This window comes from Ailuropoda melanoleuca, chromosome 14 (genome assembly GCF_002007445.2).
Source record: "Ailuropoda melanoleuca isolate Jingjing chromosome 14, ASM200744v2, whole genome shotgun sequence".
Lineage (NCBI taxonomy): Eukaryota > Metazoa > Chordata > Mammalia > Carnivora > Ursidae > Ailuropoda > Ailuropoda melanoleuca.
The window spans coordinates 60,714,393-60,735,036 of NC_048231.1; the positions used below are offsets into that span (position 1 = coordinate 60,714,393).

Genomic DNA, 20,644 nt, shown 5'->3' on the forward strand with positions numbered 1-20,644 from the left:
GAATTGCCATGTGACTCAAGGAGCACCAATCAGAATCATCCTTGGCAATGGGTATGTAGAAGCTGAAGAGAGAAGGTCTCTCTTCCTGTCGGAGTGAGCGAGCATGGAGACCAGTGCTCAAAGAAAAAAACCTTGAAGTGGGGAGTGGGATCTAGATTCAGAGACGACTGCTTGAGAGGATCTTTCATGTTGGTTGTTAGTTCATAAAGTCACAGAAATCGAGTTGACCAGCAGTCAATTTAGAGTTCTAAGCGTTGAGGGTGTTAGAGAAAATGGAAATCTGGTAAACCAGGGCCTTGAATTGCTCACACCCTAGAGTGATGGCTCAAAGAGGAGAATAGTAGCAGTCTCGGGACTTTTTCTTTCTTTCTCCTTTTAACGTGTGAGGACTTTGGGGTCATTACAATGTTGGGAGATGCTTTTAGCATTGGAAAGGAGGAATGCTAGACTCTTGCAACATATAGGAAAGTCCTGCCGAGTGGGAGTTGTCCTGTTACCTGCTCTCTCATTGCAGGAGAAAAAAATGCCAGCCTGTGAAGAAGAGTAGAGTCCTGGTGTCTCCGAACGAACACGTGTATCAAGCCCTGCATAAAACCAGAGATCCAACCTCAGGCTGCACCTTTTCCATTTAAGCCCGTTTGACAGAAAGAATTTACCATTTCACATATTAGGGAGTAACAAGTGATCTGGTTCTCTGCAGTTCGCTCTCATAAGTCTCTGGTCTTCCTCACATTAAATTAGCCCTTCATATTAAATCGGGTGAACCTTCCATCTACCCACAAATGTGACCGTGTCGTTCCCATGCCTAAATTCCTCATCGGCTGCTCATTGCCTGTGCACTCCTTAGCAAGGCATGGAAAGGTCTTGTGCCCTGACTCTGACCCACCTCCCCAGCCTCCGCCCTTGACACTCCTACACTCTAGCATAACTGTGCTGTTTGCAGATTTCAGCTGCTTCAATTGTCCATGCCATTGTTCATGCTGATCCCTTAACCAGGGATGTGTTTCCTGCCTCTCTTTTCCAGATTCAGCTCATTATCATAACCCTTCCAGGAAGCCTTCCAGGAACCCCCAGCTGGACTATTGCCCCTCTCTGTGCTCCCATAGCACACAGCATATACCTCTATCTTCTGACCGTTTAATATTAGAGTATCTGTTGGTGTGTCTGTCTCATCCACTAGACTGGAAGATTCTCAGATTCAGGAGTTGTACTTTCTTCAGTCTTGTCTTCCATAGCACCCAGCGTACAGCGGCTGGCACATAGTAGTCCTTGAAAAAAAATGTCATTGGACTGAACTGGACCTTGTAAAATATGATAGTCTTTCTGATATATCCGGTAACTAAGTCATCCTGGACAACACCTGGGTTAACCTGCAATTTATGTAATGTGTCATTCTTGGTGTGAACTGCTAGTGTACCTGTGACCACTTGTATTATTACCAGATCCCCAAGACCAGGTTCTTGAGTCTCAATGTCATAGAAATGAACACTGAACTTGAAAGAAAGAAAGCAGGCAGAGTTTATTAGAGATAGCTTGTACACAAAGGAGCCAGCAAGAAAGAGGAATGTCACTCTCCAAAGGGGTAGCGTGCCAGGCTTATAAAGGCACTTTTCCCAAAGGGTGAGGGGCTGGGAATGGCCAAGCATCCTTCAGTCCCATGGTCATTATCTTGTGGTCCTTACTCTTCAGTGGACACAAGACAATCACAGGATGCCTTTCTCCATGGTTGACATGCTTTTAGGGCTCCTGGAAAATAGAACTACTGGTACAAGCAGGCTTTAAATTGTTACTTCTAATTTTGCCCAGACAACCATGACCCCCTAAGGGCTGTTATCTCGCATTTGATCGCTTTCCCAGAATGAGGGATTTGTCTCTAAGTGTATGGAAACTTTTAACCCCTGCCTCTGACCAGTGGCTTTATTGGAGTTAAGTCTTTTTTGCTTATCCTACTGTCTCAGTATGACACTTCTATGAAAAAGAGTTCTATACAGGCAAATAATTCTGAAATTTTCTTGAATCACTTAACTGAATAAAGGAAACCAATAGAACTGCTATCTTAAGTGTAGAGGAATGAAAGCTTTTTTTTTTTTTTTAAACACAAGGCAAGGTTTGTTAGCTTCCCAGGCAAGTATGGTGGGGTGGGGGTCTGGAAACAGTACCATTGCTTGTAAACAGAAGTGAGGGTCTGCCCACTGGAGGCCATTTCCTTTTCAGAGAGGTAAGGGAAGTAAGGTTGCTCCCGAGCCCAGAAAACTGTTGTTTTTTGGTCTGGTTTTGGAAATGACGAAACCAGTCCCTGTGGTATCTGGGCATCCAGTTCCCTATCTGGGGATATAATCTGGGTTCTCATTTTCCCTTTGCAGTCTTCCAGATCTCCTTGTTTTCGCTGTTTCTGTCTCCGGGAAGATGGCAGGGTGAAGAGGGTGAAGAGAAGTGAAGAAATGTGTATTTTTAGCCATGACACAGCTGAATGTTCTGAGTCTTCTTTTACAACCACATTTAAAAATAAATGTCAAGAGTTAGGCTTTAAGTGATTTCTTAGTGTCCACATCCTCTTCCCTCCTTAATGGGGGCCTGTCTTCTCCTGACTGGTTACCCTCTGTATAGTGTTGCTTTCAACTCCAGATATATAAATCACTAGCCAGTGGAATGCATACAGTTTTTTAAAATGTTATGTAAAATGCCTTCTATTTTAAAATCTAAATATACACATTTATCCTCAGTTTAATAATACCACTGTTCGTATCCAACAATATAAAAATGCCTTACCATCAAAATCACATACTAGGTCATGCTTTCAACTCATTTATTCATGAAATATTTCTGCAACATACACTGAGGCTAAGAAATCAGGCCATGTACATAAACATAAACAATACGTGATCTGCTTTCTAGGAGTTTCCATCTAGACCACTCTTTGCATGGGGCTGTGTGAGGTTTGCTGACATTAGACCTGCCTGGGGTTCCAGGTAAAATGCAGAGTCTGGACCCCACCTCAGTTTTAATGACTCTGATCATGTGTGAGATCATATATCTACTTGTCTTCAAAATACCTTCTAAATGTAAGTGATATTCTTTCTCACTTTCAGGAAGAGATGATGATGGTCACATCAAACTCCTAAGGGTGTATGTGTGTATACTCCCTCAGTCAGGCCTCCAGAAAATACTAGGTTTTTAGTTTACCAGGTACGACTTACCTGCTATGTGCAATGAGACCTATAGTTGAACCTCACTTCAACCCTTACTGGCTGCATGGTGTTAGGAAAATTATCCAACTTCTTGGATATTTATTTTCACATCTGTAAACCTGGGATAAAGCCCACCTCACAGTATAACTTTGAGAATTAGAATAGAACAACATATGTAAAGTCTTAATCTAGCAGCAGACATGTAGTGATGGCAGCCAACGGCCATTTCTGATTTATGGGTACTTTTCAAGATGAGGGTTTATTTTTCATAACAAACTATGTTTTTCTGCCCCAATATGTGAAATCAAAGAAGCAAACCATGAACCCCCTTCTTCTCTGTCTTGCGCCCTGTGGTTTAGAATGATTTTTAAAAATTTTATATTAACTTCTTTATTGACTCATGATTTACATACTGAAAAATTCACCATTTACAGTGTACAACCCAATGGTTTTTCATATATTTACAAAGTTGTGCAATCATCACCACTACATAATTTTAGAACATTTTCAAGATGAGTTTTGTGTGCATGTGTGTGTTAGGAAAGCAGCTCTTTTAATAGAATCTTTTAAAGGAAATATAAAATATTATACACTGCAGCAGATATATCTTCCTTTACCTACACTGGGAGACTACAAATACTTTCTTTTTAAAGATATTATTCTTTTCATCCTTTGAATTCCTTCTGGAATGGTCTTCAAAATTTTATTCCCATTGTTATTATTATGCTAAGATATCCCATTGATATCTGCAATTGTGATGGATCTCCTTTTGAAGATAGATGTGAAAGGGGTAAAAAATGATGATTAGCTCCCCTTGATGACTAATGGGGACACTCAAACTGGCTAATACGATTTGGGACTCAAAAATCAAGAACTGGCTATAAATAAGTGAGACGGCTATTCTGGTGTGGTCCACATGCTAATTCTAAAGGTGTAAAGAGTCAACAAATTATTAAAAATCAGCATCGATCAGTTTATGAAGTATAGATTTTTTGTGCTCATGTAAGGAGTAAATCCCAGAATTAAACAGATTCTTACAAACTTTGTACCAAGGTCTACTATGGTACTTACCATGTTGTGCTCTCAATGTGTATCTGGCTACAGGTCTCATCTGAAGTAATGAGAGGGCTTGTATATATGTCTAAATATTGCAGGCACTCACCCCTGTTCCAACACAGTGGGAAAACTCACTGAGTTCCCTGTGAAAAAAACAGAGATTCAGGACACTCAGCTCCAGGATGTCCAAATATTTGCACAGATAATACTTGTATGGATTACCTGAGCTGCTAGAAAACTTTTTCTTCAACTAGTTCCTAAGTTACCGTGGGGAATTCAATGGTGCTGAGTTATGGGTTGGAACAACTGGTTTGCTATCTGAACCCCAGAGCAAAACGCAAGAGACTTATAAATAAGGCATTATCTTATATTAGCAATGCATCCTTCCTTGCAAAGGTAAGAGCTGACTGCAAAACATCTTATATGCACAGGACACAGAAGATGCATTTTTAAAATCTTCATGCCAAATATTCATTTATTTCCTTGTCCAACCCTTCAGGTCATGTCAAAAACATATTAATGGATTATTAAGGCAGAGAGCATTCAGATCCAAATGAAGAAGTCTGAAACCTGGATATTTTTACTTTCTACATTTTATACATTTAGAAGAAAATCTGCACTTCCTCCTCAGGCTGCATTAATAACAGCAAAAATGTATTGTTTACAGTAGAAATGGTTTAAATTAATCATCTCCATATGATGCATCTGGCTTTTTAATTGCACAGGCTTTTTTGTAGCTGGATATTTCAAGATAATACCGTTGACAAGTAGATATATGAACAGAAGGATCAATTGGCTTTACTTTATATTAGAACACTAATTGTATGGGTTCAGATAATATCTTGCCATTACAGCTCACGAAACACATGTCCACTATTTTATTTACTTGCCTTGAAGGTACCAACTGTCTTCATATTACAAATGGGGGAACTAAGCCTAAAAGAGGTTAAGTAGAATTACCCTAGGTCACAAATTTCATGCACTGCAGAATCGTATTCTCTGATTTAGATTCTGGGCACAATCTCCTTCCCCCTGTACTCCCAACTCACCCCTTCGGTAGCTCGTCCTCACCATACAACTTACAAACAGGTGTTGAGAACTATTACGTGCTCTAGACAGTCCTAGGGAATCTGACTACACTTTAAGGTTTGGAAATAAATGCACTCTGAGAAGCAAATGTCAAGGCTGCTGCTTCCACCCAAAATAGATTCACATATGTGGTTAGGTGAACAGAAAGGTGTCTCTTCCTTTCTCCTTCAGTTGGGGGGAAGCCTGATGGTTAGAAGAATTGGGATATGACATTTGTTATTAGTTAATGTAGGAAAGGTTTAATAACATCTTAGCATAATAAGGCTAGGATTGTTAGCAAGAAATAAGGTAAAGTTACACGGATAGAAGGAAAATAATTTTTTTAGATAAAAATGAAAATTCCAGATCAAAATTAATCATAGTGGCAAGATAAGTTTGATTTTTTTTTTAAAGATTCTATCTGTTTATTTGAGAGAGAGTACGTGTGAACAGGGGGAGGGGCAGAGGGAGAGGAAGAAGCAGGCTCCCTGCTAACCAGGGAGCCCGACTCGGGACTCGATCCCAGGACCCTGAGATCTTGACCTGAACCAAAGGCAGAGGCTTAACCCACCGAGCCACCCAGGTGACCTGATAAGTTTGGTTTTAGGTACACCAGGAGAAAATCCACCAAATGAAACCTCCTTTTGCTGTCTTTCCCTGCCCTCATCCATAGGCCCAGAGCCCATTTGCTTCCCACCCCAGGGACTCAGCAGACCCAGACCTTGAAACCAGAGACAACCTCTTCCTTTACAGGGCAGCAGTCAGTGGACAGAGAAGTCATGGGCACTCGCCAGAGGCTGCAGAATGTGCGACTCATGAGAAGGCACTAAGGGAGAGGGAGGCTGGGTTATTTCTGTAAGGAGCAGGGAGGGTGGTAGGTCTAAGGTGCAGCAACTGTCAGCGAAAAGCCAGGAGGCAGGTTAAAGGCAAGGGATACAGAAGGAAACGGAAAGGAATGGGAAGGGAGAAAGGGAAAGAGAGGGAGAATCTCTGTGAAGTCCAAGAGAAGAGCTTTACTCCCATTCAAGCACACCACAATCCAGCTCACTGCTTGAGCTTCCCGGGGGAGGTAAACTGGAGGAAGGAGATGATGCCTTCCCCAGTCGTGCCCCTGAATTTACCCAGCAGCAGAGCAATGATCTCACCTCTAGTAAACACCTGCTTAAACCTGTACTATGTCCACTGGGGATTTAGTTGGGGAAAAAGCAGATGAAAAGGCATCCAGTCTGAAGGGGATGGTTTCCTGCCTCGTGGTCACCACTGTGGTCTGCAGGGCAGTGGAAGTGTCCTGTTGCAGGCATCCAGCCTGCTGGAGAAACAGCCAGGTGGATCCCCTTGGGTCCACCACGTGCTCCTCTCCTTAGAGGGCAGCCAGTGGCCCACCTGTGAGTAAAAAAGGAAGGAACCTGCTTTATAGTTTTACATGTCAACACATGACCAATGTGATTTCTAATTAAAAGCAGTTAACTCAATCTTCCCTCACCGTCAGTCGAGTGACAGGCTGAGTTTGCAAAGTTAGCATAACGTGAAAATGCAGTGACATTAATTTCCCAGTTCTCCCCCATTTCAGAATTCCAGACATTCTGGGAACCTGTGTTTATTTCAACTGATGGTGCGGGTTTACAGAAAGATGTATCAAGGCATGGTTACTAGCATTACTAAAAAATGTTAATATGACCTAAGGCACATACAACAAGATTTCTTAAGGTAGTATATTCTCTAAATGCATTTAAAATGTAACTCCAAAAACTCAAAACATGTTTAGGAAGACAAGAGTGAGGAATATTGTTAGTTCTCCCTCTGACATCCATTTTCCACCTTCCTTTTTTTTTTTTTTTAAAGATTTTATTTATTTATTCGACAGAGAAAACAGCCAGTGAGAGAGGGAACACAAGCAGGGGGGAGTGGGAGAGGAAGAAGCAGGCTCCTAGCAGAGGAGCCTGATGTGGGGCTCGATCCCAGAAGGCCGGGATCACGCCCTGAGCCTGATGTGGGGCTCGATCCCAGAAGGCCGGGATCACGCCCTGAGCCTGATGTGGGGCTCGATCCCAGAAGGCCGGGATCACGCCCTGAGCCTGATGTGGGGCTCGATCCCAGAAGGCCGGGATCACGCCCTGAGCCTGATGTGGGGCTCAATCCCAGGACTCCGGGATCACGCCCTGAGCCGAAGGCAGAAGCTTAACCGCTGTGCCACCCAGGCGCCCCCTCCACCTTCCTTTTCTTAGTGGACCTGGAATTTTCCAGCCCTGGAGTTTGGGTGGAATTGGTTCCACCTCCCAGATCCTGGAGCAGGCTCTGATTGGCTTAATCCAGTCATAATGAACCACCTCCTTCTAATCACATTCATTGGTTCAAGAAAGAGCACCTGGGGGGGCCTGAGTGGCTCAGTCCGTAGAGCACTGGACTCTTGATTTCAGTTTAGGTCATGATCTCACTGTTCTGGAATGGAGTCCCTTATCGGGCTCCGTGCTCAGCTGGAGTCTGCCTCTCTCCCTCTCCCTCTGCCCCGCCCCCTGCTCGCTCTCTCTCAAATAAATAAATCTTAAAAAAAAAAAAAAAGAATGAGAACCTGAAAGCCACTGAAAGACACTGAGATTCAATTAGGGGATTTTGGTTTAAGCGTTGAAAACGTAATGCCTTACTAGTGGATGTGAAAAAGCAAGCAGGTAGCCCCGGAAAACTTCCAGCTGTTTGGGTACCAAGATGGAAGGGCCTGAAAATAGCCCCACCAAGCACCAAAGTGGCAGAGCCGCAGGGTAGAAAGGTGGGGAAACTGGGTCCAAGTCACAGTTCTGCAGCCCTGGCCCAGCCTCTTTTTGGGAAATCCACTTCATGAACCAATAAATTTGCTTTTCTGAGCCATTTGGGTCAGATTTTTCTGTTACTTGCAACCAAGACATCTTAACTTACAAAAAAATCTACCATGTAGAAAGACACATCTAAAACTTCACAAATCATTTAGATTTGGAGTTTCATTTTCACAACGAAAGCTCACGAAGAACCACAAAATACTGGTAATACCCACAAGAAGTATGTAGAAAGGAAATTGTTTTTTGCCTCCGTTTGAGAGCTTTTCTTTTCCTCCCCCTCTCTCTTCCTCCTCTTTGCTCCTCCCTCCTGCCAAAGGGAACACTAGGTAAATCCTATTAGGTTGCAGCCAAGGGCACCACTGAAGACTGCCTTAGTGCAGTGACACGGTGCTGAGAATCTTACCATTTCGAGTGCGTGGCGTCCTAACGTGTTGGTAATCTAGATTTTCCTTCCTTTTGTAGGTAATATACACAATGACCTCTTAAACACCCATCATCTGCCGTTGTTATCTAGTGAAGAAAACACGAGCAGCCTTCATTCCCTGCCTGCCAGGTAAACCTTGGGCAGGTGTCAGTGCCAACTACAGCTGTCGCACGTCTAATTACTGGGTCACATATTGCCTCGCTTCTGGGTTTTGAGCCCCTTTTTGAATCCTCTTTGTATCCGTCGTTGCAGAGCAAATATTTGAAAATGTCCATTGAAGATGCTGCTGGTAATCTAATTGTGGCATTTAGTTAGATCCAATTTGGCACCTGTCTGGTGTGAATTACACGGCAGAGCTATCCTCTATCCATATCACCTATTATGGGGTGCTGGGCAGTTGTGCTGGATCTTGCCCCAACTGCTCAACAGCTAAATTTCATTAAGTCTGTGTAACCATTTGTACTAGGTTTCTGAGACAGATTGCTTTGATTTCGCTCACTCCTCCCCCACCCCCATTCTGAGCTGCAGGGCCCCAGATCCAACTTGTTAATGCCCACGGGGCCATCAAGTCTTTGATGGACATGGAGAACTGGGCTTGGCTGCCTTCTCCAGGTAGGGGAGTACAGGCTATCTGCTAGGTTTGGTATTGCCCTCTTAGCTTCTCTCCCTTGTTGACTACATTGTTTCAGGAATAGGGGGTAGATGTTTCCACAGATCCAAAGTTCAGGCAGCTTACAAGCACTGGGCATGTTGTCAGCTCTGGTTACCACTGGCAATGTATGGCCAGGGAACACTCTCTGGCAAGAGCCCCATGGGCTAGTACAGTACCTCAGATGTGCGTTAGATGGCCCAGGAAAAGATGCAGACACACACATAAATGTATTAAAGAACACAGGGACTCCTCTGTCATTCCGGATTCACTTGGTGCTGGCTTCACAGAACTTAGAACCCTTAACACCCATTCGCACAATTAACATTTTTCAGACCCTAAGGCAATACAACTTATCTCTTGCTCAATGTCCTAAAACCAAAGGTTACAGCCTATGAATGTCACGTAGATCTGTGGCACTGATGATATTGGAATCTATTTTTTATTTTTTATTTTTTATTATTTTTATGTTTGAATCTAACACTATTTTACATCCAAGAGTACTTGGATAAAAAATCTGGCAAACCTATGAAGTCCTCTCAGATCACATGAATGCAGTGATCCCTGTATTATAAAGTATTGTTTCCCCGAGGTGAGAATCATCCATTTTCTTGCTTCTTTTGATGTTCCAATTTGTGGGTCCAGATGTACACAAGGATTAGCATGGTGTTCTAACAAATGACAGCTAAAGAATGACAGCGATTCACATTACTCTTAAATTTGTATATATGAATGTTGGAAATACCCCATGGATTTAGATATTCTTGTAAGGGATGGCACAAATCACAGAATAAGTGATAGCAACTTGTATGATGAAATAAAATTATTTTTGAAATATTTTCTGTGCTAGTTTATCCTATTGACCTCATTATAATGCTGGATCTGAATGGGCTATCTCTAAACCCGAATATCACTTTAATTTTTGAAAACTTTCAGCTGTAATTGCTTCAGCAGAGCAATTTCTCCAAACTGAACTAATAAACCACACTATAAGAACCACAGTGACTTAAGAAAGGTGGTCTGATTTGACATTAAGAATATAATCTTGATTGTCAGAACATATTTAGTGATTTTGCTAAAATAAAGGTGAAAAATACAAATTTATGGGAACACATAAACGTTACTTGTGAATTGTCTCCCTAATATTACCCACGCAGATATTACCAGCCCATCATTAGAACAGTCAGGCGTATGCAATAATGACTGAGTTCTGTCATCTTTGACATTTTACTGATATTTGGTCATATAATAAACCATAGCTTTATACTTATTTTTCTGTTTCACTGGTATGAAAGCATAATTGTCAGGGTAATAATAGAAAACACTTGAAGAGCTTAATTTAGAAACTTTAAATATTTAGGTATATGCCACATTGGCCTCCATTTGTCCTCTTGCCCCATCGGGCAAAAATGTTGGTGGCGGCCGGAGAGGGTGCGTACCAGGATCCAGGATCCTCTCGGCTCCAGCTCCTCAGCGCTGGACTCCGGCATCTGGCCCGCAGGTGCCCTCGCGCCCCGCCCCCTCCTCCCACCTCCTCGGGGATTGGCTACCTTGGGCTAGGGGGCCGACCCCAAGGTCACGATAAAGTTGGGGGTCGCGGTCGCCGCCGGTACCTAGTTTCTGGCGCTACTGGCCACGTTAGCGTGCGACCGGTGAGGCCAGGTGGTCTCCAGCCGCGCGCCCTCGCTGCGCCCCAGGCGGAGTTCCCTGTCCCCCTCTCAAACTCACTCGCTTCCCCGCGACCCCCGGGTCCGGCTTTTTTGGAGGAAAGAGTCAAAGTCCGGGCCTCGGTGCCTCGCGAGCGTCCGAGCAGGCTCGGCGCGCTGGCCCAGGGCGGCGGGGCGAGGGGTGCAGGGTGGGGACCCGGGCCGGGAGGGACCCGGGAGGCGCGCGGGGGCTGCAGGAAGCAGGGGCGGCGGCCGCTCGGGCCCCGTCTCGGCGGGGTGAGAGACACCCGGAAACGGATTCCACTTGGGTGCCCGCCCGAGGGGGCGTCTCGGAGGGAGCGGGAGGAGCAGGCGGGCGGCCGGCTGCTGAGTAATCCCCGCGGCGNGCTCCGGGCAGGTAGAGCCGGGCTCCGAGCGCGGGGGCCGCAGCAGCTGCCGCCCCACCTCGCCTCGGCCCTGCGCACAGCCTCGCGCGCCCATGGCGGGCTCGGAGCAGCAGCGGCCGCGGCGGCAGGACGACGGAGACTCGGCCGCGGCGGCGGCGGCGCCCCTGCAGGACGCGGAGCTGGCCCTGGCTGGCATCAACATGCTGCTTAACAACGGCTTCAGGGAGTCGGACCAGCTTTTCAAACAATACAGGTGACCGACGCGCCCTGCTCCCGCGCCCGGGCCACGCGCCCCTCCGGGCGGGCTCACGCGCCGCGATCTGCCGCGGGCCCCAGAAGCCGCCTCCCCCTCCCGTCGGTCACTAAACCCTGGCCTCGGTGCCCAGGTCGCCTCCCTCGGCCTGCGCTGCAGCCGGCGCTTCTGCGCCTTTGTCAGATCGCCCCTCCACCCCCGTTCCGTTGTCCTTTCGCTCCGCGGGACCCGCCACCCGTCCTCCCCGCGCTCCCGCAGTCTCCCCTCACTTTCTTGTCCCCCAGCCCCCGAGAGGGGCGCCCGGCTCTTGTTCGCTTCTCTCTCACGGGTCCGGAGCCCGTTGGTTTTGGGACCTGGGACCGGATGCGATGGGAGGCAGCTGGGAGCCTCAGACTCGCGGTGTGGTGCCCGAGCAGCCTTTGTGACACGGAACACACCAGCTGCATCGTGCCGGTTTCTTGTGCCTCGCATTACTTTGCATCGTCGTGCATTCCAAACGCTTTGCTTGTTTGAAAACACATATGCGTAATTGCCTGGTAGTGCGGGAATGAAAAAGAAGACTCAACCTTGCTCACCTCTCTCTCTCTGCCTGTCTTCTGGAACTCAGTCCTCAAAATGAGTTCCTAATGCCTTTCCAGCGAGTGTACTTATTATGACTTCTCTAACTTGAAGAAAATGGAGGGATTGTAAATATGTCAGGGTGGAGGGAAGAACACGTGTGCTCAGTTAATTGCTTTTTAAAAATTAGTCTTTTACAAAATGAATCGAAAGGACTGAAACCTGGTTGTCTTTCTTCTGGGAGTGGGAGGAGCCTTCAGTTTCACCGGGGACCAGAAGCATCTGCTTTCTGGTTTAGGAAACAAGTTTGTGATTTGCCCTCGCAGGGTTAAGGAGTCTCCAGGATGTTGATTGGCAACTTCCCTGTAGGTGGCTAAGGGACATATGCTTCACACTTTTTCAGACCTGGGTGGTTTGGTAGGAATGCCCGGACCGTTGTGCATCTGTGATTAAGAGCCACAGTCTGTAAGGAAATGAGAGGAGGGATAGGGGGAGGTAGAGACGCCTCACGTTTTCTGACTTCAGAGATTGGTGGTTCCAGGGTTGGAGCTTTCACTTTCCAATGGCAAAGCAAATATCTCACAACTATGAACTCTTCCCTAAAGACAGTTTACTCTTAAATGAGTTTTTTAAAATAAAAAAATCAGAGTGGAAACATCTTAGCTTTACTCAGGCCATTTTATTTTTAAAGGCTACCAGGCAGATTTCAGTCTGAGAATGTACTTCATGAAAAAAACCACATATGCGTGTTTGATACAGTGCTCTGATTTTTTTGTTCTTTAAGATTACCAGTTTGTGTTGTATGAGAGAGAAGGCTGGAGAAAGCTTGAGTCAAATTTACTCTTTAGTTGCTGATCAAGATACAGTGCTTGCTTATTTCAATACTTTGTTTTAAAAATGTTATCTTGTTTAAACATTTTTTCCTAAACTGCTTTCATGTACTTAAATAGTGCCTTGTGATTTCTGTATATTGAAAGCATCAAATAAGGCAAAAATACTGTTATCTTGACAATTTTATGTGCTTTTAATAGAGGGCCGATTATGAGTGATAGAATTATTTTCTCGTAGAAACAGATGGACCTAAAAAGGAGGTTCTCTGTGGGTGAGTGTGTTGAGGGTAGAAGAGGATTTACAGTATGTAGACAGGAGCTGTGTGTGTGTGTGTGTGTGTGTGTGTGTGTATGTTTACAAGATTCATTTTATTTTAGAGCGGACAGGTGGGGGGAGGGGCAGAGGGAGAAGGAGAGGACTCCCCACTGAGCCCGGTTGCCCAAGACAGGGGCTCAGTCACACAACCCTGAGGTCACAGCCTGAGCTGAAATCAAGAGTCTGCCACTCAACGGACTGAGCCCTCCAGGTGCACCTACTTGTGTTTTGAAAATAAAAACCGAAACTATTGTAATATCTGTTTTCTGCCAGGCACAGTGCTGGCATATTCTCACATATTCTCACTATTCTAGTGACAACAAAAGGGTGAGCTGTATTTTTATCATGACAATTTTATCACGAGGGGCTTGATTCTCTGTTAGCATGGACCAGGACACAAGCACAACGGTTCTAAATCAGGGCTCTTTTCATTATCTCAATCTGCCTGTCTCACTAAAATTATTATACAGTTGACCCTTGACCAACATGGGTTTGAACCGCATGGATCTACTTCCACGTGGATTTTTTAAAAATAGCACTCTTAAGTGTATTTTTGCTTCCTTGTGATTTTCTTTTTTAAAGATTTTGTCAGGGGCGCCTGGGTGGCACAGCAGTTAAGCGTCTGCCTTCGGCTCAGGGCGTGATCCTGGCGTTCTGGGATCGAGCCCCCACATCAGGGTCCTCTGCTATGAGCCTGCTTCTTCCTCTCCCACTCCCCCTGCTTGTGTTCCCTCTCTCGCTGGCTGTCTCTATCTCTGTCAAATAAATAAATAAAATCTTTAAAAATAAAAAATAAAGATTTTGTCAGCACAAGCAGGGGGAGCAGCAGGTAGCGGGAGAAGCAGGTTCCCCACTGAGTCAGGAGCACGATGTGGGGCTCAATCCCAGGACCCCGGGATCATGACCTGAGCCCAAGGCAGACACTTAACTGACTGAGCCACCAAGTGCCCCTTCCTTGTGATTTTCTTAATTTTTCCTCTAGTTTATTATAGGAATACGGTATATAATACAACAAACAAAATACCATCGGTAAGGCTTCTGGTCAATGGTTGGCTACTAGCAGTTTTTGGGGAGTCAAAATTTACATATGGTTGATGCCCCTGACCCTCCACACTGTAAAAGGGTCAACTGTATTTTGTGATTTGCCTCCTGACCTTATTTTCCAATAATTTAAACTTTTTAAGGGGTAGACAGTGGTAGCATTACGCCATGAGCTTTCCCTTGATCCATCTAATTTGTTCGTGATGTGGAATGGCCTTGCCTTCTTGCCACCTCCCAAGTGTACTGCTGATCCATATTTTGGCAAACATAATTGTGTAGAGGTGTGGCTGTGGACCAGAATCCTGTAACCAGGGTTACAATTGTAGTTTTGCTTCTTTTGTAGCTGCTGGCTTTGGTTACTCAGAATTTGCTCCCTCGTTTATAAAATGGGAGTAGTGTACATCATCGTGTGGTTAGGATTAACAGAAATAATCCATGGTGGCCGGCGCAGCGGAAGCCCTCTGTTAATGCTAGCTAACTTTATCCTGGATGCCTTCGCCACTATTGTGCATTCTTGATGGCATAGTTTGAGTAGAAGGAAAAAACATTCTGTGTGCAGGTAGATTTATACTTAAGGTTAGCCTCACCTACGGCATATGAGAGATTTAGATCCTGTTATGTATTGGGAAACTTGTCTTCTGTTCCAGAGTTGAACAGTTTCCTGCAGGAAAACTTAGCAGTGACTTTATTGTAAGTACTCCAGGAACACTTCTACTCTGTTTACAGAGGAGAACACTGTTTGGTTTTCTCCTTTCTTAGGATTGTTTTGTCACAGAAGACCATCCTTTCCCTACTAGTAAACCTTCCAGAAGCTTATCCCCATAGTTTAATAATAGAAACATATTTTGTATCTAGTGTAACAATAACATTTTTATTAAAGCAAGAAGGTCATTTTCTCATGCCACCTTACTAGTATGATAAAATTTCATCAACAGCTACAGAATGAGGAGAAATGGTTACTTCATAGAAACCTATCTTGAAGGCCATCCTGGATTAATGGAAAGCCTGAATTGTGTAATTTAGATATACTACATATAGGAATTAAAAATATATGCACAATAGAATCTTTTGAGCTGTAAGAGGCTCCATAGTTGGGATTTCAGAATATAACTGCCACTTCTATCGTAACTATGGTTTTAATGTAATAAGGTGCCCTATTGTTGGGGCTGAGACCCCATCATGCACTTGAGGGTGTGTGGCCAGAGGTTGAGACAGACAGATGGATGTTGCTGTGGGGCCTTTCTGCTTTGTGTCTACTGACTACCTGAAATCCAATTCCTGCTGTCGGCCTTTGGGCTTAGTGATCTAACGCAGCAGCGCTCCCTCCCTCATCCCCCCACCCCCGTTCATGATGTTCGTGCATGTGACGGAGGTGCAGAGCTTTAGGTCCTTGGACACATGATGAATTGGGGATAGTTTGTTGTGGTGTCCGCACAGTTGACAGGGGTGTGAGGCTGGGAGACGTGCCCAGGGCCCGCTGTGACCTGCGGGAGTGTAACCCAGCGGGAAGGAAACTTTTGTGGAGGAAATGCTGTCCCAGCGGCATGATGGGGGAGGGGTTGGGAGGGCTATGTGACAGGTGGTGGGGTGGAAGTGAAGTCCAGGAGACAGTGAAAACCCCACACGGAGCTGCGAAATGGGTGAGTGCTGCAAGCTGATCGATGTGATTAGGTTGTCCCGTTGGGTGATGGATTCCGCACTTGGCATTTTCTCAGATTACTGGTCGCCCGTGTTTCCTGTGAGTCAGTGCTGCTTTTCAGGGTTGCTTTGCTGCTGGGCGTCCAGTCAGCTCACGTTCTACGACCACCGTGTTCCTCACTGTGGCCCTCACGTCCATAATTAACTCTTGGCGCTTTTTTCTCTTTTTGGTTTGCGATATTGCTTTTTTAATTGGAGGACTACAGGGAGGGGTGAAGCACACTGAGCTAGGAGGAAGACAGGAGACATCTGGAGCTCCTGGCCAGAATGAAATTTGTTGTTCTTATTTCCCAGGCTGGACGTTTATCTCCCTCCTCTCCTTGGTGCCGCCATCACCTCCTCCTGCTTTAACTCCTGGTTTTCTTTCTGACCTTAAAATGTGTGCAGTTCTTCCCCTGCCAACACTACCACCAATTTCTGGCTGTAGATGTTATTAAAAAGTCATATTAAAAAAATCCTTGTCAACTGAAACAAGGATAGAATGGTTATAAAGAATGTTCATTGTGGATCCATATGCATAAATAAATATGGATTTGCTATAGAATTAGTAAATAGTTGGTATTAAGGATTATGTTTTTCTTTTCCTTTTTAAATTACAAAAATGGCAAAAAAAATTAAAAACAAAAGGCAAGAAAAATTCATGGTAGGTTATATGTTTGTTTAAAATGAAAGTATGGATTCTAAATCATTTAACACAATTTATGGCACATTTGTCAAAGCCTTATGACCTGTGTCTTATTCATGAGCATGTGGATTACCGAGCCAGCCTTGTCGTGGAGATGGCCCAGTATAATCCAGGCATTGCAGACAGTGTCCCATGGGCCAAATCTGGCCCGCTGTCTGTTTTTGTAAATAAAGTTTTATTGGGACACAGGCACTCTCACTTGATTATGTCTTTTCTGGGGCTGTTGTGTAATACAGCAACAGTAATGAATAGCTGCGACAAATCATGTGGCCTACAAAGGCTAAAATATTTACTCTCTGGTCCTTTACAGAAAAAAAAAAATTGACTCCTGGCGCAAACCAGAGTTTTGTCTGGAAAAACTCAAAAGGCATGCGTAAGAGACCTGGGCCAGTAGGTGCCCGAGCCTCTTTGCCCAAAGCTGTGGCAGGTGCTTTAGAGAATGGGAAGAGCTTATAGGCCGCCTGTGTTTTCCCCATGATCTGGCTGTTCCCAGATAGCAGCATGTCTGTGTCTTGCTGCTGGAGTTTATGGAGAGTCCATAGATTCAGAAATGGAAGAAAAGGAGAAGCAATGAAAAGCAGAAATGGTTTAAGGGAACTGGCAGGAAAGACAGGAAACTCCTCTGTTGCCTCTTTCCATCCTTCTCAACTTAGGGCTGTGTTTGTTTAAAAAAAAAAAAAAGCTCCTATATTTTTTCCCCCCAATTATTGTGCTTTCTAGAAAGGTCCTGATTAAATATTCATTACAGATTCATTTTCTTTAATTGGGATTCTATTAAAAATGCAACTGCCTATGGACTAATTGGAGAGTTTATGTATAGGAAATTAACAGGAAAGAAAGTGAATATACTGTGGGCATGTGCGTATGTGTGTACCCACGATCACACAAAGGTAAAGATGTAAACCTTTAAAAGAATCTGTGTGCTCGGAGTCCTGCATGCTGCATTGACGAGCAGTTCTGGGAGATTGCCTTCGTCCCTACCCTAGTTAGAGGACTTGTACAGAGTGAAACGAAGTTTTGGTGAAGGTAAGAAAACACAAAGGAAGAGAGCAAGACTACTAAAGCATAGAACAACGCTTCCTGTTCTAGTTACACGAAACCACTTGGAGATCCCCAAACACATCATCATATTTCAGGGGCCTAGACCTTTTTTCTCGGGCTGCTTTAGCTCCATTTTTTTGCACCCCAGGCTCCTTTGCCAGGGTCACTCTCCTCCTTCCCCAGCAACAGCAGTGGGACTTTTAAAAGGCTAATGCTGAGAAGGGCTTGAGGAGAAGATTATAAAGGATGTACAGAGAGTAGATGGCTGTGCAGCAAAGAATTTTCCTGTTATTTCAAAACTGCTCAGTGCCAGGGCTGCAGTTGGTTGGGGAGGGGGGGACTCAGCTCTCTTACACCTTTTCCACTACTTACTCTGTTCCCTGAATTCTTAGTATGCTGTTCAACCAGTACATAGGTCCAATTTTGGATTAAATTGCCTTTGTGGGCAAACCTGGGGACATAGTCACCACCGAAAGCCTTTTAATTATGGGGGAAATGCATTTGAGTTTTTGAATAAGTGACTTTGCATGTTTGGGGTTTTTTTGTTTTTGTTTTTTGAGATGTAATTGACATAGATGGTAGTTTTAGGTATGCAACATAAATGATTTGTGACTATAGTGAAATAATCACTACAATAAGTCTAGCTGACATCCCTCACCATACATAGTTACAAAGATATATTTTTGTATAAAACGATCCATAAATTTGCTGCCTCAGAAGAGAAAGTTCCGACTTCCTGGCAACTGATGTGGAGATTGAAATAGGGGCTTTTCGTTCGTGTGTAAAGGTGGTTGATGGTTTGCTGTCTCAGTCCTTTTCCTCAGCTGCTTTCTCCATCTCTTCCTTCTTGCTCAAGGATTTCAGAACAGAAGAAATATATATATACAACAGGTAGTTACTCCTGTCTTACAGAAAGATGATCCGTTATTACAGAGAAAACCTCTACACTGTGTCTTCCGTGTGTGGGACACAAAGGTGAGAAGCAGGTCCTTCAGGGTGGTATTGCTTAATCTCTTTCTGTCTACCTCAAAAATGGTCACTTTAACACTTAGTCTTGCCCGCAGCTGTAATATCTGAAATCACTGGCTTAGGGGACTGACTTTTCCTAATACAAATCCAAGTAAGCACATCATGGTAAATAGTTGGTGCTTACTGGATGCCGGGCTACACACCAGCATTCCTGGAATGCTAGTCTTTATTTTATCCCGCTGCAGCTCTGTGAGGGGGTGCTCTTGTTCTCTCCCTCTCACCGGGGGTGGAGGGAAGCACAGTTACATTGGATGACCTGTGCAAGGTTTCCCAGTGCGGTGGAACTGCTGGGTGCGACCCCAGAGCCTGTGCGTTTCCCCACTACGCTCCACTACCTCTCTTCTGTAACCCCTACAATATGAGAAGTTGACCTGTGTGCTGCTGAAGCCATTTTGCGGTGAGATCCCAGCAATAGGCAAACCATACACTCACACCCAGGGGCCACCCCATAAGCCTCAGGGAGTCAGTCTCCAGGGAGTGAGTCTCCCAGAGCTTTAGGCACTTGGTGTCTCCCAGTTTTCTGTAGGATAAGGGTCCCGGCTTGGCATAGGATGTCCTGTGATCTGACCTGTCTGCTTCCCTGACTCTTCCCTCATCCCCTCCCCACTCGTTGTGCTGGGGTATCTTCTATCAGTTAACTTGTTCTGACTTATCCGTGGTGGTAGGAGGCCTCAGTGGCCCTGCAGGCTCTTTCCCTTTCGCCAGCGCTGGTGATATCTGCACGCTGTTTACATGGCTGCCTGTCTGTATGAGCAAGCGGAGATTGTAGAGATAGGCGGATTTCCTGATCAGGGGTTCCTGGCCTTCCTGAGGTCCCTGGAGTAATGTGAGGTCCAAGAGGTCTTCGGGGCATATCAGCACCCCTTTATTTGCCCGTCAGCAAGTATAACCCAGGGCCAGTGCCCTTGAGGAGCTCTGAAAGCTTGGTTATTCATCCCCTCTCCCCATACTGATGTGTGAGGCGTCTCTTGGTCCGGTGGAGGTGCTCCAGTGTGCCCCGTGAATTGATGCTCTGCTTCTCAGAACCAGGTAACAGAACTCCTCTCTGGCCTTTCAGCCTCTTCCATTTGGTGCATCCAGGCTGCCCAGTGATTAGGGTGGGGCAGTGGGGAGCAAGCTGCCATTGAGCACATGCTAGTCCTGACAGGTGCAATCAAAGGGAATGCGGAGTGCTCTGAGGAAGTCTGCTGCTTCTCGGGTGGCCGTGGGTCTCAGCCGTGCATGCCCCGGCAGTAGCAACTCAGGAATCACAGTCCTTTGAGTGAGCTGTCCTCTGCTCAGTGTTGTGTGTGGTTGACAGGCAACCTACCCTAACTGGCCAGTCTTTGTGGTCTTTTATCAGTCATCTATAAGGCTCTGGGCTACCTCTGGGTGGTGGTGGCATGACACGTTCTGGTGTTCTTTGTCTCTGTCACATAAGAAGACAGAAACCTAGCTTCCCCACTCCAAAATCCCTGTGCTGAATTTCAGGAAGAACTGTCATTGGAAGAACCTGGTGGCTGGGAAGGAAAACTTTCTAGAGCAGGGGCTCTCAACTGTATCAGATTTAATGCCCTCTTTTTATAATAAATATGTTGTAATTCCCCTCCTGTGATCCTAAAATAAAATTGGTAGGTGACATGACCTGTTCACACAATGTCTAAAGGTCCATATTATAAAGAAGTAAAAAATGTATAAACTACATATATTTCAAAATGTAAATGCTCACTATGCCTTTATCAGATGATAAAGTAGTTAGGTGCTGGCACGTGTGTGTAATGAATAAATTTGAATTTAAGAAAAGATCAGAAGCCATTCCATAGTAGAAAAATGAGAGAGAGCACTTTGAAATAAAAGAAGTAACAGACCAGACTTCTCTGTATATGCTAAGTGGTGAAATACCTTAATTGAAGCAGGGATAATATACCAAGGCCACACACTGTTGAAGTTGAGCAGATGAGGAAGG

General features: G+C 45.0%; 1 protein-coding gene across 1 annotated transcript in view; it reads left to right on the forward strand.

Annotated features, from left to right (window-relative positions):
• Positions 1–11,246: 11,246 nt before the first annotated feature.
• The window catches only part of TTC39C (tetratricopeptide repeat domain 39C), a 102,594-nt gene continuing 93,196 nt past the window's right edge, over positions 11,247–20,644 (forward strand). The window contains exon 1 of the mRNA XM_011221132.3: positions 11,247–11,501. Within this exon, the coding sequence (XP_011219434.2) occupies positions 11,341–11,501 (161 nt within the window). The 5' untranslated portion in view covers positions 11,247–11,340. The remainder of the gene's footprint in view (positions 11,502–20,644) is intronic.